At 43.5% G+C, this 27095-nt stretch overlaps 1 protein-coding gene across 1 annotated transcript; it reads left to right on the top strand.

Moving 5' to 3' along the window:
- The first annotated feature begins 201 nt into the window (after window positions 1-201).
- lig3 (ligase III, DNA, ATP-dependent) lies at window positions 202-27044 on the top strand. Its single transcript, XM_055941808.1, has 21 exons — window positions 202-365; window positions 811-1377; window positions 1596-1724; window positions 1916-2125; window positions 2273-2424; window positions 2693-2859; window positions 3076-3153; window positions 3317-3485; window positions 7595-7750; window positions 8086-8217; window positions 8416-8495; window positions 8946-9033; window positions 10659-10736; window positions 11223-11346; window positions 16780-16922; window positions 17396-17470; window positions 23624-23770; window positions 24282-24432; window positions 25369-25478; window positions 25665-25751; window positions 26002-27044. The coding sequence occupies exons 2-21, from the start codon at window positions 831-833 to the stop codon at window positions 26233-26235; spliced, it is 3057 nt and encodes a 1018-aa protein (XP_055797783.1). The 5' UTR covers window positions 202-365; window positions 811-830; the 3' UTR covers window positions 26236-27044.
- Window positions 27045-27095: the final 51 nt, after the last annotated feature.

Raw genomic sequence — 27095 nt, 5'->3', positions numbered from 1 at the left:
TGCTAATCACTGTATAAAGCTCCTTTCTTGTATATTTTATTCCTCCTGTGTTAGTATTTGTCTTAGTGTTATTGTTTTTAACTCTGCATCGCTGGGAAGGGCTTGAAAGCACCGTACGGTCTAAACCCGTTGTCTTAGGCGCATGTGACAAATAAAATTTGATTTGGTCTTGCGTCTCATTACCATTTCTGTCTGCATACCCGCACATGCGCAAAACCCAGGAAACGCAGGCGAACAAAGAGGAAGCGTGGTAGCTAGCTAGGACTTAAAGGGAACTGAGTGTAGCCTATAGCTGCTAGCTAGTATAAGTGAACCGTGTTTGTAATATTTAAGCTAATGAGCCTCCTCCCCCACTTTAAACCAAGGTAAATAACATGTTTGAGCCCATTTTGAACCTTACCACATTTGGTTAAAGTTAGCTTAAAGCTAACGTTAGCTAGGTAGCAACCAGTTAGCCAATGACTGCAATCATGTAACGAGTTTTAGCGAGTTGTCATACTTCTAGCTTGCTACGGTTAAGTGTTCTTGTGAAACGTCCATTACTTTAGGGAGTAATACGCTACTCCATACATACTATATGGCGTTGTCTGGACAGCATCTCCATTTCCATACACGAACTAGCTTTTATGGGTTTGTTGTTAGCTAGCTGGCTAACTATTAGCTAGCTGGCTAATCGCCAAATGCGGGGGGGAGAGCACCATCTAGCTAGCTAATTACTTAACTAGCTAGCTATATTCCAGGCAGATAGTTGGCTATTATCTATACTGCAATGCATCGTTGTGAATAACCTTGAACCTTTTTACATTTTAGATATCACCTAACCAAATTGGATGCAGAGATTCTGTATTTCATTGGCACTTAAGACTGTCTACAATATACATTTTGGGAAACGGTGCAGGTGTCAACCCACCTGGAAACTGTTTGTCGCTTATCCCTTATCTGCAAACTTCCAAATTCTACCCCATTGTAGGGGCATCCTCCCCTATCCCTTGGACTGCCATCAGTGCACCAAGCCCCTTTGGAATCGCAGTCTTTCACTAGATTCCAATTTCAAGATTTGCTGGCGTCACTATTGTACTAACCAGACAGACATGGCTGAACAGAGATACTGTGTGGAGTATGCCAAACGTGGCACTGCGGGATGTAAGAAGTGTAAGGACAAAATCATGAAGGGCTTGACCCGCATCGGGAAGATTGTGCCTAACCCGTTCAGTGAGTCTGCCGGGGAGATGAAGGAGTGGTACCATGTGAAGTGTATCTTTGATAAGCTGGAGCGGGCCCGGGCCACCACTAAGAAGATCGAGGACATCACAGACCTGGAGGGCTGGGAGGAGCTGCAGGATGAGGACAAGGAGCTCATCAACAAACTTGTTGGAGGTACAATGTTTATATACTTCCGTCAATGTAGCATGATTAAGTTCCACATGCCGAAATTAAATGTTTTTTGTAATGCATATACTGATCGACTCATAGGGTGCATGTCATGGCATTCAAGTTGGTGTTGTTCACCGTGGAAGAAAATATTTTGACGTCTTTAAACTCTTCTTGTCATGTTAATTGAGACGCCAGTTAACAACTCTTTAATTCTCTTTCAGACTTGATGGCCAAAGCTAACGTGAGCCCAAAGAAGAAGGTGCAAGCCAAGCTGAACAACAGTGGTCAGTTATCAGCTCCGCCTGCTGACCCTTCTCTGAATGCACCACGGAAGTTCTCTGGCTTCACAGGTGAGAGGGTATTCCAGTGGATGGATCAACCAGTGTGCACATCTGAAAACTAGCTAGTCCTGCTACAAAAGTGCAAATGTTTGTGTTTTCAGTTTCAAAACTATTTTATTCTGTCCATTCCACCAGAACATAACCCTGCTGTATTATCTTGTCTTTATTTTTTTCAATCATATTGTCCTTTGTCCAATCAGCTACTAAAGCTGGGAGCTCAAGCAGCCCAGGCCCATCCCCAGCCAAACCCAACCAGGGCAGTCCTCTTTCCGCACAGCTCTGTGACCCCAAACACAAGGATAGCCTGCTCCGGGAGTTCCGCAAGCTCTGTGCCATGGTGGCAGATAAGAATAGCTACAATGTCAAGACACAGATCATCCATGACTTCCTGAAGAAGGGCTCAGGGGGAGGTGTGTGTGCGTGCGTAGCTTAATTTATGAAGTAAATTGTCTCTGCAGTATTGTACTGCATTGAATGTTGTCCTCAAAGGTTGTTTTTTAAGTAGGCAAGTAGAATTACTGAAATACCTAATTTTCTTTTTCTCTTCTCCCTACCAGATAAATTCAAGGGAGATGTGTACCTGACGGTGAAGCTGCTTCTCCCAGGGGTGGTGAAGAGTGTGTACAACCTCAACGACAAACAGATAGTCAAGCTCTTCAGCCGCATCTTCAACTGCAACCAGGAGGAGATGGTTCGAGATCTAGAACAGGCCAGTGTTTGTTGAGTCCAGAACATGACAGTCAGTGCTTCTGACAAGTTATTCAGATTCATGTTCATTGTCATATAAGAGGACAATTTTAGCACAACTCTCATTGCATACACAAAACACAGCTGGGAACAAACACTAGTACATAGTCAGACATAAATGGTAGGTTATGCTGAGTAGGCTCTATCACAACATACAGCCCATGTGGTCCCAGAATTGGGGGTTTCAGGACTGACGTGTATTGAGTATAATTTTTATTCTGGGCGTACAGGGGGATGTGTCGGAGACAGTGAGGATGTTTTTTGAAGAAGGCAAGTCTTTCCCGCCAGCCGCCAAGAGTCTGCTCACGATTCAGGAAGTGGATGCATCCCTTACCCGTCTGGCCCAGTTAACCAAGGAGGATGACCAGCAGAAAGAGCTAGAGGACATATCCAAAAAGTAAAAAAAAATAAAAAAATGTCTTCCTATGAGCATACCTATACTTAATGATTTGACATCTTAAAATTCCTAGTAATTCAGTATCTGTCCACAATTCCTTCTACTGCACCAACATATTATGCATCTAAAGACTAAGGGACAGAGTCAACTTCTGAATATAATCAAATTATATAACTGCAGCCATACTCACACAAGTCAACCCTGTCTTTGTTGCAGATGCACCGGCAATGACCTGAAATGTATCATCAGACTCATTAAGCATGATCTAAAGATGAACTCTGGAGCTAAGCATGTGTAAGTCACCTTAGATTTACTCCTAACCTGACACGACAACATTAAAACCCTACGCTAAAACTTCTAAACCTAATATACTAGAGCTTTCAAAGCATACATGAACTTTGAAACTTATTGCAGTATATTTGAACCAACTTCTCAATCAAATGTATCTTATGAACAGCTTGGATGCAGTGGACCCGAATGCCTACGACGCTTTCAAGGCCTCCCGTAACCTAGGGGACGTGATAGAGCGCGTGCTGAGGAACCAGCAGGATGCCATCAATGGCTCAGGCCCCAGGAAGCTCCTCACTATTGAAGCCTCCCTCATGACCCCAGTGCAGCCTATGCTGGTGAGCTCACACACATACGCACACATGCTCTCACACACACAGATGCACACATACACTCAGCAGACATGCACACACTCGCCCTCTGCATACATACTCGCCCTGTACACATGAACTTGACACACAAACAAACTCACTCTGACACACACTTAGTCAGTACACACACCTGCTACTGAATGTATACACTGACATGGTGACTGAGTTCATCAGGAAGTGGATAGCAGATGTTGTTCCCATTTTGACTATTACAACCTACCCAAATCAGAAACCGTGGATAGATGGCAGCATTCGCGCGAACCACCGCATTTAACCATGGCAAGGTGACTGGGAATATGGTTGAATACAAACAGTGTAGTTATTCCCTCAATAAGGCAATCAACCAGGCAAAATGTCAGAACAGAGATAAACGTCTCAGACATGAGACGTATGTGTCAGGGTCTACAGACAATCGTGGATTACAAAGGGAAAACCAGCCACGTCGCAGACACCGACGTCTTGCTCCCGGACAAGCTAAACACCTTCGCCCCGCTTTGAGGATAACACAGTGCCACCGACGCTGCCCGCTCCCAAGTACAATTGGTTCTCCGTGGCCGACGTCCTCATCCCTAGCCGCGTTTACGGACATATTCAATCTCTCCCTATTGCAGTCTGCTGTCCCCACTTGCTTCAAGATGGCCACCATTGTTCCTGTACCCAAGAAAGCAAAGGTAACTGAACTAAATGACTATCGCCCCGTAGCACTCACTTCTGTCATCATGAATTGCTTTGAGAGGCTAGTTTAGGATCATGTCACATCTACCTTAGCTGACACCCTAGACCCATTTCAATATGCATACCGCCCCAATAGATCCACAGATGATGCAATCGCCATCATACTGCATACTGCCCTAACCCATCTGGACAAGAGGAATACCTATGTAAGAATGCTGTTCATTGACTATAGCTCAGCATTCAACACCATAGTACTCTCCAAGCTTATCATTAAGCTTGAGGCCCTGGGTCTGAACCCCGCCCTCTGCCACTGGCTCCTGGACTTCCTGAAGGGCACCCATGACTGCTTAGCCACTCATGCCTCCTACTCAATGGTCAAGTTAGCAGATGACACAAGTTGTAGGCCTGATTACCAACAATGAGACAGCTTACAGGGAGGAGGTGATGGCAGTTGGGCCAGGAAAATAACCTCTCCCTCAAAGTTAACAAAACAAAGGCGCTGACTGTGGACATCAGGAGACAGCAGAGCGAGCACTTCCCTATCCACATTGACAAAACCGCAGTGGAGAAGGTGAAAAGCTTTTTCAAAAAGTTAATCAGCGTACACATCACTAACAATCTGAAATGGTCCACCCACACAGGCAGTGTGGTGAAGAAAGCGCAACCTCAGGAGGTTGAAGAAATTCAACTTGGACCTAAGACCCTCACAAACTTTTACAGATGCACAATTGAGAGCACCCTGTCGGGCTGTATCACCGCCTGGTATGGCAACTGCACTGCCCGCAACAGCAGGGCTCTCCAGAGGGTGGTGCGGTCTGCCCAATGTATCACCGGGTGCACACTGCCTGCCCTCCAGGACACCTACATCGTCTCAGGAAGGAAAAATATATAATCGGGGACATCAACCACCAGAGCCATGGCCTGTTCACCCCACTACCATCCAGAAGGTGAGGTCAGCACAGGTACATCAAAGCTGGGACTGAAAAACATCTATCTCAAGGCCATCAGATAGCCATCACTAGCTGGCTACCACCTGGTTACTTAACCCTGCACCTTAGAGGCTGCTGCCCTATATAGACATGGAATCACTGGTCACTTTAATGTTTACATACTGCCTTAATTCATATGTATATACTGTATTTTAGTCCATGCCACTCCGACATTGCTCGTCCTAATATTGATATTTCTTAACTCTTTTTACTTTAAATTTGTGTGTGTTGTGAATTGTTAGATATTACTGCACTGTTGGAGCTAGGAACACAAGCATTTCCCTACACCTGCAATAGCATATGCTAATATATGTATGTGACCAATACCATGTGATTTGATGGGCTCATTTAACGTTTCAGCTGGTTGAGAAAGGGATTCTGTGATCAGAAAAACTGTGTATTCCCAAGAGCAATTGACTACAACTGAGCGATGTCGCAAGGCATGCTGTGCGCAAGTCACTTCAGACACAACGTGTATACACAGCAGAAATATGAATGGAATGTAAATGTATCCTCGCAGTAAAATTGTATGTTCTTTAACATTTGAAGCATGCTACCCACGTACAGAACAGTAAATATGAACAGCGAGAGTACTTTCCAACCTGTACAGTATTACTTTAATGTATTTTGCCCCAAGGTGAGTGGGTTATCATCCCTCAACTAAATGTTAACAAAGGTCTGCTTCAGTGTATTAGGTTCCTCTTAAACACTGAAGCAGACCTACAGTAAGACCTCCCTCCCAACCAGGGGCCATATGTACGCTGCATTCGGAAAGTATTCAGACCCCTTACTTTTTCCACATTGTTACGTTACCGCCTTATTCTAAAATGGATTCATATAATTATTTCCCCCATCAATCTACACACAATGCCCCATAATGACAAAGAGAAAACCGGTTTTTAGAAATGTTTTCTAATTTATATTTAAAAAAAAAATGAATACCTTATTTACATAAGTATTCAGACACTTTGCTATGAGACTCAAAATTGAGCTCAGGTATAGCCTGGTTCCATTGATCATCCTTGAGATGTTTCTACAACTTGATTGGAGTCCAACTGTGGTAAATTCAATTGATTGGACATGATTTGGAAAGGCACACACCTGTCTAAGGTCCCACAGTTAACGGTGCATGTCAGAGCAAAAACCAAGCCATGAGGTCAAAGGTATTGTCCGTAGAGCTCTTGAGACAGGATTGTGTCGAGGCAGAGATCTGGGGAAGGGTACCCAAGAACAGTGGCCTCCATCATTCTTAAATGGAAGAAGTTTGGAACAACCAAGACTCTCCTAGAGCTGGCCGCCCGGCCAAACTGAGCAATCGGGGGAGAAGGGCCTTGGTCAGGGAGGGTACCAAGAACCCGAGGGTCACTCTGACAGAGCTCCCATGTCCACAGAGGAAAACCTTCCAGAAGGACAACCATTTCTGCAGCACTCTACCAAAAAGGCACATGACAGCCCGCTTGGAGTTTGCCAAAAGGCACCAAAGGACTCTTAGACCATGAAAAACAAGATTATTTGGTCTGATGAAGGCCAAAACTCTTTGGCCTAAAAGCCAAGTGTCATGTCTGGAAGAAACCAGGTACCTCTCATCACCTGTCCAATACCATCCCTACGGTGAATCAGGATCTCAGACTGGTGCAAAGGTTCACCTTCCAACAGGACAACGACCCTAAGCACACAGCCAATTTAATGCAGGAGTGGCTTAGGAACAAGTCTCAATGTCCTTAATTGGCCTACCCAGGACTTGAACCAGATCGAACATCTCTGGAGAGACCTGAAAATAGCTTTGCAGCGACCCTCCCCATCCTACCTGACAGAGATTGAGAGGTTCTGCAAGAAGAATGGGAGAAACTCCCCAAATACAGGTGTGCCAAGCTTGTAGCGTCATACCAAAGAAGACTCGAGGAGGGAATCACTGCCATAGGTGCTTCAACAAAGTACTGAGTAAAGGGTCTGAATAGTTACGTAAATGTTATTTCAGTTTTTTATTTTTTGATACATTTGCAAAAATGTCAACTTGTTTTTGCTTTGTCAATATTGGATATTATGTGTTGATTTTGTTTTTTCCCCATCAATCTAATCCATTTTAAAATAAGGCTGTAACGTAACAAAATGTGGAAAAAGTGAAGGGGTCTGAATACTTTCCGAATGCATTGTACAGTATGTATCAAGTGTCTCAGGGTAGAAGTGCTGATCTTGGATCAGGTCCATGTAATCTTATTTTTTGTGATATAAAAGGCGAAACTGATCTGCACTCCCACTCGGAGACGCTTGATACATACAGACCCATGTTTCCAATGCAGAGTCTGCAAACCTAGGAAGAGCTGAATACACTGAAGGCAGACCCAACTATAATTATAGGTTTCCCTAGTCCAATGTATGGGGCTAATACAAGTCATTGGTTCTCCCTCCCAGGCTGAGGCATGCAAGTCCATCCAGTACGCCATGAAGAAGTGCCCCAACGGCATGTACTCTGAAATCAAGTACGACGGCGAGCGTGTGCAGGTCCACAAGAATGGAGACCACTTCAGCTACTTCAGCCGCAGCCTTAAACCTGTGTTGCCACACAAGGTCAGACCACACACACACTCTGAGAGAAGCTGCATGGTTCAACTTCACCTGAACTCTTTACCGATTCTGGATAAGCAAGTCGGAAAGTGTAAAACAAATCCTCTGTTTGAATTACGGTTTTGAGGACTGGGCAGCATAGACCATTTGTTTTTCAAGGCCATCCCTTTCACTGATTCCCTAGACTGCTCCCTAGCCTAGATGTGTCCTCTGTACAAACAAGATTAAATGTGTTTGAGCCAAAAAAGTATAATTTGTTTTTAAAGCATTTTCCCCTTCTGATGCCTCTTGGTGTTTTGATGCCTTTCCATATCTAACCCAAAGCCTCTGTGTTCTAGGTGGCCCATTTTAAAGAGTTCATCCCTCAGGCCTTCGTTGGTGGCAACAGCATGATCCTGGATGCCGAGGTGCTCCTCATTGACACCAACACCAGCAAGCCACTACCCTTCGGGACACTGGGGGTGCACAAGGTGAGCATGCCTGCCAAATGTATCTTTCTACTGACCTCTCTTTGGAGTGTACACTTGTTTGGGTTTGCGGAGCTGTCTGTGTGTGGGGTGAGGGGGTGAGGGGGTGTTGGCTGGTGTGTGTGATGGTAAGGGGGGCCGTTGTGTGTGTGATACAGAGCAAGAGAGCGTGTCAGGAGAAATGGTTCTCTCCTTTTTTAGAAAGCAGCCTTCGAAGACGCCAAAGTGTGCTTGTTTGTGTTCGACTGCATCTATTTCAACGGCGTAAGCCTGATGGAGAAGTAAGTTTTTCTGTAGTCACTTCTCTCTGTAGATTTACAACACTGAGGCCTGTATTGAATTCACTATGAACTTACATTCACTCATCCTTGAGTTGGCTGAAATAAAATAAAAATTAACAACTGCATGGACAGTTTACTTGTGTCCACTCAACTCCTAGTGTAGAAGCTTTGATGTACTGTATATTGTGAATATCATGTTCATTGTCTGTCTGCATTCATTTCTGTTTGATCCAGTCTTTTTAATTCATTTTTTTATACACACATTCAAAGTCACAGCCTGGGTCATGTTCATTGGGGCTCACCATAGCAAAACCATTAAACATTTTGCAGTGGAAAATGAGCGACTCTTATTGGGGAAGTTTAGATGGTATCTCCCTCTTTCACTCCATTTTGGAGCATTTTCTTCTGTTACGTGGCTATTTGAACGCAACCGTGCTCTCTTCTCCACAGGCCCCTGTACGAACGAAGGAAGTTCCTCCATGACAACATGGTGGAGGTTCCCAACAGGATCCTGTTCTCCGAGATGAAGCACGTCACTGTATGTAGACCCACGTCACGTCTGAAACTTCTCTCCTTTATGGCTGTCCCTGACAACAACAAACAAATTTTGGTTGACAGAGATTTGTTTGTTTTTTTCGGCCAATTGATTGGTCTACATTTTTAAACGTATTTTTCCCTATATAGACACACTGTGTTTTTAATAAAATCAACTATATGTAGGCTACTGAGCTTGTCTGGTGCTTTAAGCACACTGTGATTAAATAATTAATACACACAAATGACTCGAGGGAGCCAAGATCAAGATGGCGTAACCAGATGGGGGAAAAACTGTTCCCGACCCCTCCTCCAGCTGCTGCTGGCCTTTGCAGATTCTGCTGGTAATAGGCTACACCAGGGGTCGGCAACCTTTTTCCATTTGGCGTGCCAATTTATCTTACCATTTCTACCGATCTGCGTGCCAGTTTTCATGGAACAGTTTCATTATGTGGTTAATCAAAATTATGGAAGTAACTTCCATTGCTAACTTTGTAAAAAAATAGCTTACATAAAGCCAAACAAATAAAAACATTGCAGCCTGCAGGTAGACAATATCCTGATTAAAAATAAATATTATATTGCTTGTGCAAGGAACTTTAAACATTGTATCAACTTCGTCCCACCTGAAGCACCTGCTAGCACACTTGCTACGTTGTATAAAATATTCCTGCACCAGTGAGCTCTGGCCAGACACAGCTGTAGGCTATATCTGGTAGGCCTATTTTATGATGTTCCCACCGGATCAGAGCATGATATCTTTGTGTGATTATCGAAAGAGGGCTGGAAAGATTTTAGAAATAGGCTACTTTGAGGAACTTTTGTCATTCTCAATGGATGTAAAAACAGACTTTGCTTACTTGCTGTTTGAGGCAAAGAAACAATTACTTTAAGAAGCTCCACAATCAGAAATACTATCAGATCCCCAAATGGGCACATTTAGCCTACATTTGCGCGCAGGCCAGGTAGCCTAGGCCTACTTCTATGCGTAATCAGCTGCGCGTTCCTACTCACCATTGACAGGAGCACTCCAAACAAAAGACAATTAATAAATTGACAACTCTTAAATGGAATGAATATAACCAACATTTGTTCCTCACATGTGTAGCCTAGGTTGTGCGGTCCGCAAATAGTGTCGACAATGAGAACGGTAAAAGACTAATATATTGAATGCTTTAACAGAAATGACCGTAACCAAACAAACGTTGTAGATTAGAAATTATGAGAACTAACGGTAAATGTACCACTGGTGATACTGGTGTGCTAACCCTGCAGCCTCCGCAATGGATTAGTCCACTGAGACAGGCGTGAATCAGACGGGTGTCTCGTGTGCCAGATTTAAAAAAATATATATATATATTTGCAAATATATATTTGCAACTACTCTCCTTCAAATGTGTCTTTCGAACTTATCAACCAAGCCAATGGATTCTCTCATGTAGCAGAGTGAAACTGGTCACGTTAATTCGGGGACACCGTAGCAAAACATTTTGCAACAGAACTAAGACAAATGTTTCTTATTGGGCAAATTCACATAGAAACGGAGGTACTATCTGTTTCATAACGTTTTTGTGCCTACTGAACATGATCCTGATGTGCTGGTTGTTTGCGTTTACTGTCTTGTCACAGAGGGCGGCTGACCTGGCCGAGATGATCACACGGGTTATCAGAGAGGGACTGGAGGGGCTGGTCCTCAAAGACCTCAAGGTGAGACAGAAATAACTTCTAACCCGGCCCAGGAATAACCTCTAGCACCTACCACCTAGGTAGGTACTTAATTGCTTATATATCTTTCAGATGTACATTAAGGCAGTAGCTCCAATTTTGCCCTTCGATAGGTGGTGTAATGTTTTGTTTCTGTTTTTGCTTATACCTATCCAATCCTCTTAAATCTATTTAAGTGCCTAGGTAGTAGGGGCTAGGGGTTGTTTTTGGACTAGGCCCCTGACTCTACTGTACACATCTTTACTACCGATAGCCTGTACATCTGGGGGCTTGGGAATGAGCAATTGATGTTATTAGGAACAATGTGAAACAAGAAGCCAAGTCTTAATATTTTTTTCTACAGCATTTTATCTGTGGGAAATGGCAAACATGTATTTATTTCTCCTGAATAGAGGGTTGATATAATGTAAAAACACACCTATGTAACAATACACAGATGTGAATTGATCATAATCTGTGAATTCAAAGGGCACTTATGAGCCAGGGAAGCGACACTGGCTGAAGGTAAAGAAGGACTACCTGAACGAGGGAGCAATGGCCGACACGGCAGACCTGGTGGTGCTGGGAGCCTTCTATGGCAAAGGCTCAAATGGTCAGTATACCAGGGTCATATTCATTAGTAAACACCGTAGCACACCGCTTTGCAACATGAACTGTTTGCCCTAAAGACTACAATGTGATACAAACGGTTTCTGTTGTAAAACGTTTAGCACTAATTAATACGACGTAATGCTATAGAAGGCAGTGTTTCCCAACCCTCTCTTAGGACAATCACAACAGACCACATTTTCGTTCTAGCCCTACACTGACACCTGACCTGACTGAGCTAATCGACTTTTCTTTTTTTTAATGAACTGTCTGGCAGTCCCCCAAAAGTGGGTTGCTGTAGAAAAATGACTCGGATCAACCATGATTCTCATTTAATATATACAGTTGAAGTAGAAAGGTTACATCCACCTTAGTCAAATACATTTAAACTCAGTTTTTCACAATTACTGTCTTAGGTCAGTTAGGATCACCACTTTATTTTAAGAATGTTAATGTCAGAATAATAGTAGAGAATGATTTATTATTTCATCATATTCCCAGTGGGTCAGAAGTTTACATGCATTGCCTTAAACGCTTAACTTGGGTCAAACGTTTTGGGTATCCTTCCACAATCTTCCCACAATAAGTTGGGTGAATTTTGGCCCATTCATCCTGACAGAGCTGGTGTAACTGAGTCAGGTTTGTAGGCCTCCTTGCTCGCACAGACACTTTTTCAGTTGTGCCCATAAATGTTCTATAAAATTGAGGTTAGGGCTTGGTGATGGCCACTCCAATACTTTGACTTTGTTGTCCTTAAGCCATTTTGCCACAACTTTGGAAGTATGCTTGGGGTCATTGTCCATTTGGAAGAGCAATTTGCGACCAAGCTTTATCTTCCTGACTAATGTCTTGAGATGTTGCTTCAATATATCCACATAATTTTCCAGCTTCATGAAGCCATCTATTTTGTGAAGTGCACCAGTCCCTCCTGCAGCAAAGCACTCCCACAACATGATGCTGCCACCCCTGTGCTTCACGGTTGGGATGGTGTTCTTCGGCTTGCAAGCGTCCCCTTTTTCCTCCAAACATAACGATGGTCATTGTGGCCAAACAGTTCTATTTTTGTTTCATCAGACCAGAGGACATTTCTCCAAAAAGTACAATCTTTGTCCCCATGTGCAGTTGCAAACCGTAGTCTGGCTTTTTTATGGCAGTTTTGGAGCAGTGGATTCTTACTTGCTGAGCGGCATTTCAGGTTATGTCTATAGGATTCGTTTTACTGTGGCTATCGATACTTTTGTACCTGTTTCCTTCAGCATCTTCACAAGGTCCTTTGCTGCTGTTCTGGGATTGATTTGCACTGTTCACACCAAAGTACGTTCATATCTAGGAGACAGAACGCGTCTCCTTCCTGAGCAGTATGATTGCTGCGTGGTCCCATGATGTTTATACTTGTGTACTACTGTTTGTACAGATGAATGTGGTACCTTTGGGCATTTAGAAATTGCTCCCAAGGATGAACCAGACTTGTGGAGATCTACAATTGTTTTCTGAGGTCTTGGCTGATTTCTTTTGATTTTCCCATGATGTCAAGCAAAGAGGCACTGAGTTTGAAGGTAGGCCTTGAAATACATCCACAGGTACACCTCCAATTGACTCAAATGATGTCAATTAGCCTATCAGAAGCTTCTAAAGCTTTGACATAATTTTCTGGAATTTTCCAAGCTGTTTAAAGGCACAGTCTACTTAGAGTATGTAAACTTCTGACCCCCTGGAATTGTGATCCAGTGAAATAATCTGTCTGTAAACAATTGTTGGAAAAATTACTTGGGTCATGCACAAAGTAGATGTCCTAACCGACTTGCCAAAACTATACTTAACAAGAAATTTGTGGAGGGGTTGAAACACTTAGGTTGGAGTCATTTAAAACTTGTTTATGTGAACTTCCGACTTCAACTGTAAATTGAACAAAAATATTAGCACAACATGCAACAATTTCAAAGGTTTTACAGTTCATATAAGGAAATCAATCTATTTGAAATAAATGTATTTGTCCCTAATCTAATGGATTTCACGACTGGGCAGGGATGCAGCCATAGGTGGGCCTGGGAGTACATTGGCCCAAATATTTAGCAGCCATGTCCACCTAACGGGGAGCCAGGCCCAGCAAACCAGGATGAATTTTTACACACAAAAGGGCTTTAAAACAGACAGAAGTACTCCTCAACAATCCCGCAGGTGAAGAAGCCTGATGTGGAGGTCCTGGGCTGTTGTGGTCTGCGGTTGTGAGGCCGGTTAGACAGTGCAAAAATCTCTAAAACGGCGTTCGAGGATGCTTATGGTAGGGAAATGAACTTTCAATTCTCTGGCAATAGACGTGTTGTGACAACTACATAAACTCAGCAAAAAAAGAAACATCCCTTTTTCGGGACCCTGTCTTTCAAATTTCAAATAAAAATTAACTTCACAGATCTTCATTGTAAAGGGTTTAAACACTGTTTCCCATGCTTGTTCAATGAACATGCACCTGTGGAATCGTCGTTAAGACAATAACAGCTTACAGACGGGAGGCAATTAAGATCAGTTATGTCAACTTAGGACACTAAAGATGCTTTTCTACTGACTTAAAAACACCAAAAGAAAGATGCCCAGGGTCCCTGCTCAGGCGTGCTGCAAGGAGGCATGAGGACTGCAGATGTGGCCAGGGCAATAAATTGCAATGTCCGTACTGTGAGACGCCTAAGACAGCGCTACAGGGAGACAGGACGGACAGCTGATTGTCCTCGCAGTGGCAGACCACATGTAACAACACCTGCACAGGATCGGTACATCCAAACATCACACCTGTGGGACAGGTACAGGATGGCAACAACTGTCCCAGTTACACCAGGAACGCACAATCCCTCCATCAGTGCTCAGACTGTCCGCAATAAGCTGAGAGAGGCTGGATTGAGGACTTGTAGGCTTGTTGTAAGGTAGGTCCACCAGACATCACCGTCGCCTATGGGCACAAACACACCGTCGCTGGATCAGACAGGACTGGCAAAAAGTGCTCTTCACTGACGAGCCGCGGTTTTGTCTCACCAGGGGTGATGGCCGGATTCGCGTTTATCGTCAAAGGAATGAGCGTTTACACTGAGGCCTGTACTCTGGAGCGGGATTGATTTTGGAGGTGGAGGGTCTGTCATGGTCTGGGGCGGTGTGTCACAGCATCATCGGACTGAGCTTGTTGTCATTGCAGGCTATTAACGCTGTGCATTAAAGGTACCTACCTCATGTGGTACCATTCCCGCAGGCTCATCCTGACATGACCCTCCAGCATGACAATGCCACCCGCCATATAGCTCGTTCTGTGTGTGATTTCCTGCAAGACAGGAATGTCGGTGTTCTGCCATGGCCAGTGAAGATCCTGGATCTCAATCCCATTGAGCACGTCTGGGACCTGTTGGATCGGAGGGCTAGGGCCATTCCCCCCAGAAATATCCGGAAACTAGAGACTATGGTGGTCTGCTTGAAACAGACTCGGTAAGGGAGAGTTTGAAAATGTCAGTGAAGACACTTGCCAGTTGGTCACCGCATGCTCGGAGTACACATCCTGGTAATCCGTCTGGCCCTGCGGCCTTGTGAATGTTGACCTGTTTAAAGGTCTTACTCACATCAGCTACGAAGAGCGCTATCACACCGTCGTCCTGGAACAGCTGGTGCTCTCATACATGCTTCAGTGTTGCTTGCCTCGACGCGAGCAAAGAAGTCATTTAGCTCGTCTGGTGGGCTTGTGTCACTGGGCAGCTCGTGGCTCTGCTTAACCTCGTAGTCCGTAATAGTTTGCAAGCCCTGCCACATCCGTCGAGCATCGGAGCCGGTGTAGTACGATTCAATCTTTGTCCTGTGTTGACGCGTTGCCTGTTTGATGGTCGGAGGGCATAGCAGGATTTCTTATAAGCGTCCGGGTTAGTCCTGCTCCTTGAAAGCGACAGCTCAAGCCTTTAGCTCAGTGCGGATGTTGCCTGTAATACATGGCTTCTGGTTGGGGTATGTACGTACGGTCACTGCGGGGACAACAACATCAATGCACTTATTGATGAAGCCAGTGACTGATGTGGTGTACTCCTCAATGCCATAGGAAGAATCCCGGAACAAGTTCCAGTCTGTGCTAGCAAAACAGTCCTGTAGCTTAGCATCTGCTTCATCTGACCACTTCCGTATTGAGCGACTCACTGGTATATCCTGCTTTAGTTTTTACTTGTAAGCAGGAATCCAGAGGATAGAGTTATGGTCAGATTTGCCAAATGTAGGGCGAAGGTGTTTTGTATGCGTCTCTGTGTGTGGAGTAAAGGTGGTCTAGAGTTTTTTTTTTTTTTCATTTAATTTTTTCTCTCCCCCTCTGGTTGCACATGTAACATGCTGGTATAAATTAGGTTCAAAGGATTTAACTTTCCTTGCATTAAAGTCCCTGGTCACTAGGAGCGCAGACTCTGGATGAGCATTTTGTTGTTTGCTTATGGCCTTATACAGTTCGTTGAGTACGGTCTTAGTGCCAGCATCGATTTGTGGTGGTAAATGGACAGCTACGAAAAATATAGATAAACGCTCTTGGTAAATAGTGCGGTCTACAGCTTATCATGAGATACTGTACCTCGGGTGAGCAAAACCTTGAGACTTCCTTAATATTAGATTTTGTGTACCAGCTGTTATTTACAAGTAGACACAAACCGCCACCCCTTGTCTTACCGGAGGCAGCTGTTCTATCTTGCCAATGCACGGAAAACCCAGCTAGCTGTATGTTATCCATGTCGTCGTTCAGCCACGACTCTGTGAAACACAATATATTTGTTTTTAATATCCCGTTGATAGGTTAGTCTTAATCGGAGATCATCCATTTTATTATCCAATGATTGCACTTTGGCTAATAGACTAATGGTAGAGGTGGATTACGCACTCGCCGTCGGATCTTTACAAGGCACCAGACCTACTTCCCCAATATCTCTGTCTCTTCTTCATGCGAATGACGGGGATTTGGGCCTTGTCCGGTGTCTGAAGTATTTCCTTCGTGTCCGACTTAATGAAAAAACGCACACAATAGCACATTTGGTTAGGAGCCCATACAACGGCAGCCATCTCCTCCGGTGCCATTGTTCAGTTTCATGTGTGTATTGAACATTTAGTTTTAGTTTTTTTATCTCATGAAACATGGGACCGACATTTTGCGTTTTATATTTTTGTTCAGTGTAAATCTACTCTAACATTCATTTCACTTATGGCAACTCGTGGCTTAGTATAGTCTGTGTACATCCCAAATGGCATCTTTCCCTTTTCCTATTTAGTGCACTACTTTTGACCAGAGCCCTATAACTAGTGCACTATATAGAGAATAGGGTGCCATTTGGGATGTGGTCTATATATCCAGCATCTAAAGAATCTGACCATTTTGGGCTGTGGGTATAGAAAAATACCTCACTTGAATGTGTTTTTATAATGTGTTGTATGTCTCTACCAGGCGGGATAATGTCCAGTTTCTTAATGGGCTGCTTTGACCCCAACTCTAAGAAGTGGTGTACCGTGACCAAGTGCTCCGGAGGCTACGATGACGCCATGTTGACGCGACTCCAGAAGGAGCTGGATGTGATCAAAATCAGCAAGGTGACTCAAGCAGCTTGGGGGGGGGGGGGGGACTGCCCGACAGTTCACTCTTGAGTGGCCTGTTAGTGAAATAGGGTTTTCTGAATTCCAACTTGGGCCCTCAAATTCCAATCTGGACCTCGAAGCTAGTTCCACTGCTTTTTTTTCATTCTTCCCCTCAAATCAGGGACTAATTTAGACCTGGGACATCAGGTGGGTGCAGTTGATTATCCGGTAGAACAGAAAACCAGCAGTAGTCCGGACCTCGTAGGGTAAGATTTGAATACCCCTGACCTAGGGACTAGGCATGCCTGAATAGGCGTAAGCAGTATGGCGCAAATTTCACCAAGCCAATCAGAAGTCAAGATGGAGCAATTACCATGCTGTTTAAACCTATTCACTCATTTCAGATATACAGGAGTGCATTTGGAATTCACAAAGTATGAGGACTGTTCTTTAATGTTTGTATGTGTACATCTCATTTCTGTCTCCAGGAACCCAGTAAAATCCCTGGCTGGTTGAAAATCATCAAGAACTATTACCCTGATTTTATTATCCGCGATCCCGAGGTGAGATTTAATAGTTTAATGCATTTTAATCTTCCGCTGGGTTCTATTCAAGGACAACAATTGTGAATCTCCAGACTTCTTTAGGCTTTTCAATTAAGTTAGGCTCTCCATAGTGGAGTGGCAGGTAGCCGAAAGGTTGCTGGTTTGAATCCCCGAGCTGACTAGGTGAAAAATCTGTCGATGTGCTCTTGAGCAAGGCACTTCACCCTAATTGCTCCTGTAAGTCGCTCTAGATAAGAGCGTCTGCTAAATGACTAAAATGTACATGTGATTAAGATGTGGCTTTGAGTCATTATACAGTGGCTTGTGAAAGTATTCACCCCCCCTTGTCATTTTTCCTATTTTGTTGCCTTACAAATAATTCCAGGTTATAACCTGGAATTAAAATGGATTTTTGGGGAGTTTGTATCATTTGATTTACACAACATGCCTACCACTTTGAAGATAGAAAATATTTTTTGTGAAAAGAAGAAAAAGAACAGAACTTGAGCGTACATAACTATTCACCCCCACAAAGTCAATACCTGTAATTGCTGCAAGTCTCTTGGGGCATGTCTCTATATGCTTGGCACATCTAGCCACTGGGATTTTTGCCCATTCTTCAAGGCAAAACTGCTCCAGCTCCTTCAAGTTGGATGGGTTCCGCCGGTGTACCACAGATTCTCAATCGGATTGAGGTCTGGGCTTCATCTAGGCCATTCCAAGACATTTAAATGTTTCCCATTAAACCATTTGAGTGTTGCTTTAGCAGTATGCTTAGGGTCATTGTCCTGCTGGAAGGTGAACCTCTTTCCCAGTCTCAAATCTCTGGAAGACTGAAACAGGTTTCCCTGCAGACTTTCCCTGTATTTTTCTGACCAGTTTCCCAGTCCCTGCCGATGAAAAAACATTCCCACAGCTGCCACCACCATGCTTCACTGTGGGGATGGTGTTCTCAGAGTGATGAGGTGTTGGGTTTGCGCCAGACATGGTGTTTTCCTTGATGGCAAAAAGCTCAATTTTAGTCTCATCTGACCAGAGTTCCTTCTTCCATATGTTTGGTGAGTCTCCCACATGCCTTTTGGCAAACACCAAACATGTTTGCTTATTTTTTCATCTTCCATAAAGCCCTGCTCTGTGGAGTGTACGGCTTAAAGTGGTCCTATGGACATATACTCCAATCTCTGCTGTGGAGCTTTGCAGCTCCTTCAGGGTTATCTTTGGTCTCTTTGTTGCCTCCCTGGTTAATGCCCTCCTTGCCTGGTACGTGAGTTTTGGTGGGCGGCCCTCTCTTGGCAGGTTTGTTGTGCTGCCATATTCTATGGATTTAATGATGCTCAAAGTTTCGGATATTTTTTTTTAATAACCAACCCCGATCTGTACTTCTCCACAACTTCGTCCCTGACCTGTATGGAGAGATCCTTGGTCTTCATAGTGCTGCTTGCTTGGTGGTGCCCCTTGCGTAGTGGTGTTACAGACTCTGGGGCCTTTCAGAACAGGTGTGTGTGTATATATACTGAGATCATGTGACACTTAGGTTGCACACAGGTGGACTTTATTTAACTAATTATGTAACTTCTGAAGGTAATTAGTTGCGCCAGATCTTATTTAGGGGCTTCATAGCAAAGGGGGTGAAAACATATGCACGCACCACTTTTCCATTTATTTATTTTTGGAAAAGTTATTTTTTTCATTTCACTTCACCAGTTTGGACTATTTTCTGTATGTCCATTACATTAAATCCAAATAAAAATCAATTTAAATAAAAATAAAAAAATGCCAAGGGGGTGAATACATTTGCAAGGCACTGTACAAGGAAGCTATAAAGTCTCAGCTTTCTTAACTTCTCTCTGGGATATGTGGGACAGTAGCGTCCCACCTAACCAACAGCCAGTGAAATTGCAGGGCACCAAATTCAAAAGAACAGAAATCTCATAATTAAAATTCCTCAAACATACATGTATCTTATACCCTTTTAAAGATAAACTTCTCGTTAATCCAGCCAACATGTCTGATTTCAAAAAGGATTTACGGCGAAAGCACACCTTGCAATTGTTAGGTCAGTACATAGCCACAGAAAAACACAGCCATTTTTCCAGCCAAAGAGAGGAGTAACAAAAAGCAGAAATAGAGTTAAAATTAATCACTAACCTTTGATCTTCATCAGATGACACTCATAGGACTTCATGTTACACAATACATGTATTTTTTGTTCGGTAAAGTTCATATTTATATCCAAAAATCTGAGTTTAGGCGGGACGCTACTGTCTCACTTGGCCAAAAGCCAGAGAAAATGCAGTGCGCCAAATTCAAATAAAATACTATAAAAATCAAATATGAAAGATACCAAATGAAAGCTACACTGGTTGTGAATCCAGCCAACATGTCAGAATTCAAATAGGCTTTTCGGCGAAAGCAAACGATGCTATTTTCTGAGGATAGCAACTTTGTAAACAAAGAGAGAGAAGCATATTTCAACCCTGCAGGCGCGACACAAAACGCATAAATAAAAATATAATTCATGCCTTACCTTTGACGAGCTTCTGTTGGCACTCCAATATGTCCCATAAACATCACAAATGGTCCTTTTGTTCGATTAATTCCATCGACATATATCCAAAATGTCCATTTATTTGGCGCGTTTGATCTAGAAAAACACCGGTTCCAACTTGCTCAAAGATGGCTACAAAATATCTCAAAGTTTACCTGTAAACTTTGCCAAAACATTTCAAACTACTTTTGTAATACAACTTTAGGTATTTTTTTACGTAAATAATCGATAAAATTGAAGACGGGATGATCTGTGTTCAATACAGGATTAAAACAAACTGTAGCATACTTTCTGGTTACGCGCCTCAAACAAAAAGTACACTTCACTCGACTCTCGTTCTGAACAGGGCTACTTCTTAAAACAAAGGAAAAACCATCAACCAATTTCTCAAGACTGTTGACATCCAGTGGAAGCGGTAGGAACTGCAAGAGGGTCAATTAGAAATCTGGTTCCCAATAAACTCATTGAAAAGAGTGACCTCAAAAAAAAAAGAAAGAAAAAAATCTGAATGTTTTGTCCTCGGGGTTTCGCCTGCTAAATAAGTTCTGTTATACTCAGACATGATTCAAACCGTTTTAGAAACTTCAGAGTGTTTTCTATCCAAATCTACTAATAATATGCATATCTTATCTTCTAGGGATGAGTAGCTGGCAGTTGAATTTGGGTATGCTTTTCATCCAAACGTGAAAATGCTGCCCCCTATCCTAGAGAAGTTAAGAAGTATATCACTGACCTTTTTATACTGTTATCATCAGCTTTTCTTTAATTGCACATAAATATAACTACTATTCATCGCAAGGCTGATCTGATCTTTATCAACTTCCATCGATATGTTATCAAGATTGACCAATCTGTGCAGCACCTATAGCTCAAGCCAGCCTTTGTGAATAAGATACTGATAGGAAGCAATTGTGTATATTTAGACTGCCCTCCACCGACGTTTCTACTGTTGTCACATTTTACGTAACTATTCAGACCCTTTACTCAGTACTTTGTTGAAGCAACTTTGGCAGCGATTCCCTCCTCGAGTCTTCTTGGGTATGATGCTACAAGCTTGGCACACCTATATTTGGGGAGTTTCTCCCATTCTTGCAGAACCTCTCAAGCTCTGTCATGTTGGATGGGGAGCCTCGCTGCATAGCTATTTTCAGGTCTCTCCAGAGATGTTCAAGTCTGGGCTCTGGCTGGGCCACTCAAGGACATTCAGAGACTTGTTCCGAAGCCACTCCTGCGTTGTCTTGCTGTGTGCTTAAGGTTGTTGTCCTGTTGGAAGGTGAACCTTCGCCCCAGGCTGAGGTCCTGAGCGCTCTGGAGCAGGTTTTCATCAAGGATCTCTATACTTTGCTCTGTTCATCTTTCCCTCGATCTTGACTAGTCTCCCAGTCCCTGCAGCATGATGCTGCCACCACCATGCTTCACCATAGGGATGGTGCCAGGTTTTCTCCAGACGTGATGCTTGGCATTCAGGCCAAAGAGTTCAATCTTATTTTCATCTGACCAGATAGTCTTGCTTCTCATGGTCTGAGTCCTTTAGGCTGTCATGTGCCTTTTACTAAGGAGTGGCTTCCGTCTGGCCACTCTGCCCTAAAGGCCTTATTGGTGGAGTGCTCCAGAGATGTTTGTCCTTCCATCTCCACCGAGGAACTCTGGAGCTCTGTCAGAGTGACCATCGGTTTCTTGGTCACCTCCCCGACCAAGTCCCTTCTCCACCGATTGCTCAGTTTGGTTGGGCGGACAGATCTAGGAAGAGTCTTGGTGGTTCCACACTTCTTCCATTTAAGAATGATGGAGGCCACTGTGTTCTTGGACCACCATGCTGCAGAATTTCTTTGGTAACCTTCCCCAGATCTGTGCCTAAACGCAATCCTGTCTCGGCGCTCTACTGACAATTCCTTAGACCTCACGGACTCCACTCCAGTTGTAGAAACATCAAGGGTGATCAATGAAAACAGGATGCACCGGAGCTCAATTTTGAGTCTCATAGCAAAGGGTCTGAATACTTATGTAAATAAGGTAACTTGTTTTCGCTTTGCCATTATATGGTATTGTGTGTAGATTGAGGAATTTATTTTATTTTATCAATTTTAGAGGCTGTAACATAACAATGTGGAAAAGGGGAATGGGTCTGAATACTTAACAAATGCACTGTAGGTGAAGGGGTACTAAACTTCTGGAGGACCTATTATCATTTTCCTGCCTCTACCTTTTCCTCTGTATCTGCTGCTAAAACCACTTTCTGTCAAACCTCTGCCTCTGACTCTAGGAAACTATTTTACAGTCTCCTCCGTCATTAATCCTGCACTCCCTCCCTCTGCGGACGACTTCGTCAACCACTTTGAAAAGGTTGACGACATCTCAAACACGTGACTAAAGACCAGTATCCGTCTTTCCTTTCTTTCCAAAACACTTGTGTGATGTCCCTGATAAACTCTCTCGTTATCGCTTTCAGAACAATCTTATTGACCCTAACCAGTCAAGACGTGTCACTCAACCGAGACTGCTCTTCTATGTCACGTAAGCTCGCCGTACTGCCAAAGCTGACTCCTCATTCTCCTTGATCTTGCCGCTGACTTCAACACCGTGAACCATCAGATCCTCCTCTCAGGCTCTGCACTCTCTTGGATTGCATCCTATCGGGCAGATCGCTCCTACCAGGTGACGTGGAGAGGATCTGTGTCTGCATCATGTACTCCTGCTGTCCCCCAGGGCTCGGTTATAGGCCCTCTCCTCTTCATACAGCAAATCACTCAGCTCCGTCATATCCTCACATGGTCTCCTATCATTGGTATGTGGAATACACTCAACTACTTTTCTCCATCCCCCTTCTGACACCCAGGTGGCGACACGCATCTCAGCGTGCCTGGCAGATATCTCGGCTTGGATGTTGGCACACCACCTCAAGCTCAACCTCAACAAGACGGAGCTGCTCTTCGTCCCGGGGAAGGCCTGTCCGCTCCAAGACCTCTCCATCAATGTTGACAACTCCACATTATCCCCCTCAGAGTGCAAAAAACCTTGGCGTGGCCCTGGACAAGACCCTGTGGTTCTCTGCAAACATCAAGTTCTCCCATGTCACTAAGCATACTCTACTAGCTTCCAGTTGAAGCTCACGTCCAGTACAAGACCATGGTACTTGTCTGTGGAGCAGCAAGAGGAACTGCCCCTCCCTACCTTCAGGCTATGCTCAAACCCTACACCCCAGCCCAAGCACTCCGTTCTGCCACCTCTAGTCGCTTGGCCCTCCCACCCTTACGGCAGGTCAACTCCCGCTCAGGCCAGTCCAAGGTCTTCTCAATCCTGGCACCCCAATGGTGGAACCAGCTTCCCCTGAAGCTAGGACAGCAGCGTCCCTGCCTATCTTCCAAAAACATCTGAAACCCTACGTTGAAGAGTATCTTACATAATCACACAGCACCCCCCACCCCAAACAAATGTACACAATGGCTACTTTGAGGAAAAATGTACTTACTGTGATTTGTGGTTGTCTTACCTAGCTACCTTAAGATGAATGCACTAAACTGAAGTCTCTCTGGATAAGAGCATCTGCTAATTGACTCATGTGTTTTGGGATGCAGCCTGAGTTCTACTGACTTTATCCTCGTATGTCTCTCTCCCTGAGATAGAAAGCGCCGGTGTGGGAGATCACGGGGGCGGAGTTCTCCAAGTCGGAGATGCACACCGCCGACGGCATATCCATCCGCTTCCCCCGCATGACGCGTGTCCGCGACGACAAGGACTGGAAGAGCGCCACCAACCTGATGCAGCTCAAAGTAAGGAACACCCTGATCATGCAACTATGTAGGGCTTCTATTGGATGTTTTTTTTCAATCTGTAATGTAAAACCATTGAATACTTATTTATAGGTGCTCTGTGCAACCAACTTCATATCCATGTAGAAGTAAAGGATAAAAAAATGTGATCATCTATAGAAACAGTACCACTTGGTCAGCCGTTGTCTTTTAGTCAAACAGATACAGTGGAACTTGTACTATAATTGTGAACCGATATTCAAATAGCAACCAAAATGTGTTATACACAGATGGCATTGAGTGGAGTCTTTTCATTTGATTTGGTGTGATACGGTAGTCTGTTGAGCTGAATAGACGTTTATACGCAAAAGCTCAAACTCGCATTGAGTATTTTTGTTATTACATCTCTACTATATAATGCAAAACCTTTCCTGTCATAAACGGTTGTTGTACGCAGCACAACTATTCCTCAAGGATAATTTGCATATCCCCTAGTAACACTAACTTCACAACTTTTGTTTTTCTCCCTCAGGAGCTCTTCCGCATCTCCAAGGAGAGGTGTGACTTTGAGGTGACAGCAGGGCCCTCCAAAGGAGGTGAGGATGACAAGGGCTCTTCAGGAGACAGTGGGAGCAACTCTCCACCCTCCACCTCCCAGAGACCAGTCACGCCCAGAAAGACCAGTGAGTACCATAGACATGAGTCTGGTCTCGGGTATGTAGATGACGCTTTAGTCACCGATAATGCAAACAAACACTATGAACATATGTCAATAAGTATGTGTATATGCACGGGTGAGTCTGAAATTTTGAACGCGGACATGTATATATTCATAGTTATTTACACGTTCGTACTGTTAGAATTCATTATTGGAAAGTACTGGATCTGTACACCCAACTAATAAATAAAAAAAACCTAGAGGAAGAAAAAACATGGTATGACAACTCTCCTTGGTTTGAGATTTCCATCCTTTTTGTTTGAAACTTTAGGGAAACTACACGATCTCATGATAGTAATAATGTACTCTTAACAACTTGTAACCAAAATTATTTTCCAATCATTCCATTCCGAAGAGAACCCCCCCCTTTTTTTTTCTCGGTCCAGTGTTCCAACCAGCATAAAATTCTGAACCGGTTCGAACCCCAAAAAAGTCATATTCATATAGTTCCTTTTTGTAAATGTTTTAACCCTTGAACTCAACATCGCTTTTACAATTATCCCATTGTACGTCACCAATTAACACCGATATAGCAGCTTGATATGGAATGGGAAAGCTAGTTTACATGTTTTAATTGGTCAGTTAAGTGCAAGCGTGAGCTGCGACAAATTTAATGGGTGGATGAGAGAGAAGGGTGGACATTGAGGGGGGGTTGGCTTGAAGTGCTGAACATCATGACATCAATTGCTATGTGTTTAGGCTATTACTAGCATAACTTCACTGAATTATATACTAGACATTAGGAATATTTATTTTTATAAGATTTGAAAGTAACACTTCTGTTCCGGAACACTAAAGAACTTTCGTTCCCGATTTTGTTTCAGGTTCTGTTCCCTGAACCGGTTCCAACCCGACTCTTAATAATGTATTTTGATTCAATGTGATGTTTCCATTACCTTAGGCACAGGCAACAGCAATACCCCCAAAGCTAAGGCAGTGAAGACAGAGCCTCCCTCCCCTGTACCAGCAACCAAGAGGAAAATACCCTCAGAAGAGCCCAGCGCAAAGAAGGTACCCTACACTCAACCATAGCAACTGGTGTTATCCTATTTGGCAATATGTTGTAGGGTGCTGCATAGGTGAACCACAAAGTAGCATCAGTAGACTTTTTTTTATTGGGTCATTACATTTCTCACATCCAGATTATATTTCTGCCTTGCATCCCGCAAAATGTATCTGCGCTCCAATGTATTCCAGGTAAAGACTGAAACTGTCCATCACAGTAATGGACAAAGCAAGACTAAGATGACCCCCTCCAAGTTGGCAGAACCCAGGAATGACAAGGTGGGTGCTTCATTGTTTCTGTTCCATTGGTCACCAACTGTGATTCACACTCAAATTCTTCTAAACAAAAAATGCTAGTAGATGAAATATTAGAACACAAATGTTTTTATTTATTATTGGATGATCTATCTGTAATACTGTATTTAGTTAAAGGTGCAATCTGTAATATTTATTGTCATTTTAATAAATGATAGAATAAATTAAACTAAGGATTGTGTCTTAAAGACTTCCTCCTCTCTACTCTCCCCAGACTCTACTGGACATTTTCAGTGGGGTGAAGCTTGTCCTGCCAGACTCTGTGCAGGACCACACCAAGCTGCGGCGCTACTTTGTGGCCTATGACGGGGACCTGGTGGCAGAGTATGACGCCGCTTCGGCCACACACACCCTGACTGAGCCCGAGGAGGACAGCCATGCCCAGAGAGTCACCCCCGGCTGGATCTGGGAGTGTATCCGCAAGAGACGGGTGGTGCCTCCCTGCTGATGAACATTAATTACACACCCCCCCCCCCCCCAGCTGAACACTGGTGCAATTTTGAAGTGTGTTGGCTTAACAAACAATGGACCATTATACGCTGATCATGTTTTACAGCCGAGCTTGATGCAAGCTAAAACCGATATAAACTTAGTTGAATGATATAACCACAAGGACACAGGACCAGATCATGAGATATTGTGATGGTCATGGCAGAGTATGATTAGAGTTTTAAGAAAGATATAGGCCTAACTACGTCAGGCTAGGAGTAGTATCTGTCGACTATGGGCTGAGTAATGTTTCCATCCATGGATCTTTCTATTTATTTTGTTTCCAGTCCTTTTTTGTATCCGAGTAGCATTGGTTCAAATAAACCATAATTACTTAAGTTAGTCTTTATCAGTTTGGTTTCTGCAATTGTGTGCCCATGCTGTGTGAACGGGTTAGGTCCAGCTGACCTACGCCAAGGTGCTCACTTCAAACGGGGTTCCTTTGATCGAGTGTGTAGTGTAGAGAACAATACTATTAGGAAGAGTTAAAGTAGTTTAAACATGTCATGGACATGTCCAATGATGAAAGTAGACTGTCATAGTATCTAGGAGAGGGCTTCTTCTAACAATGCAAGATGAGGGGAAAAAAAGACTAGCAAGACACTGTCAATTTTTTTAACAATTTTTTTTTTATGGGCAAGTGGAACACTAAATTGAGGTTTGTTAACTTTGTAAACCAGAGTGCAACATCTATGATGTCAGAAATATCCTTTAATTCACACAATACCTTTGATGTGCTAATGTTTAAAATAAACTGGTTTGAATATCCTTTTTTGTCCGTTTTCTTCCATTTGATACCTAATGAGCACCACCATGGAT

Source organism: Salvelinus fontinalis, chromosome 13, assembly GCF_029448725.1.
Source record: "Salvelinus fontinalis isolate EN_2023a chromosome 13, ASM2944872v1, whole genome shotgun sequence".
In the NCBI taxonomy this organism is placed as follows: Eukaryota; Metazoa; Chordata; class Actinopteri; order Salmoniformes; family Salmonidae; genus Salvelinus; species Salvelinus fontinalis.
The sequence above is the reverse complement of the archived record's forward strand: the minus strand, read 5'-3'. Positions and strand labels throughout refer to the sequence as shown.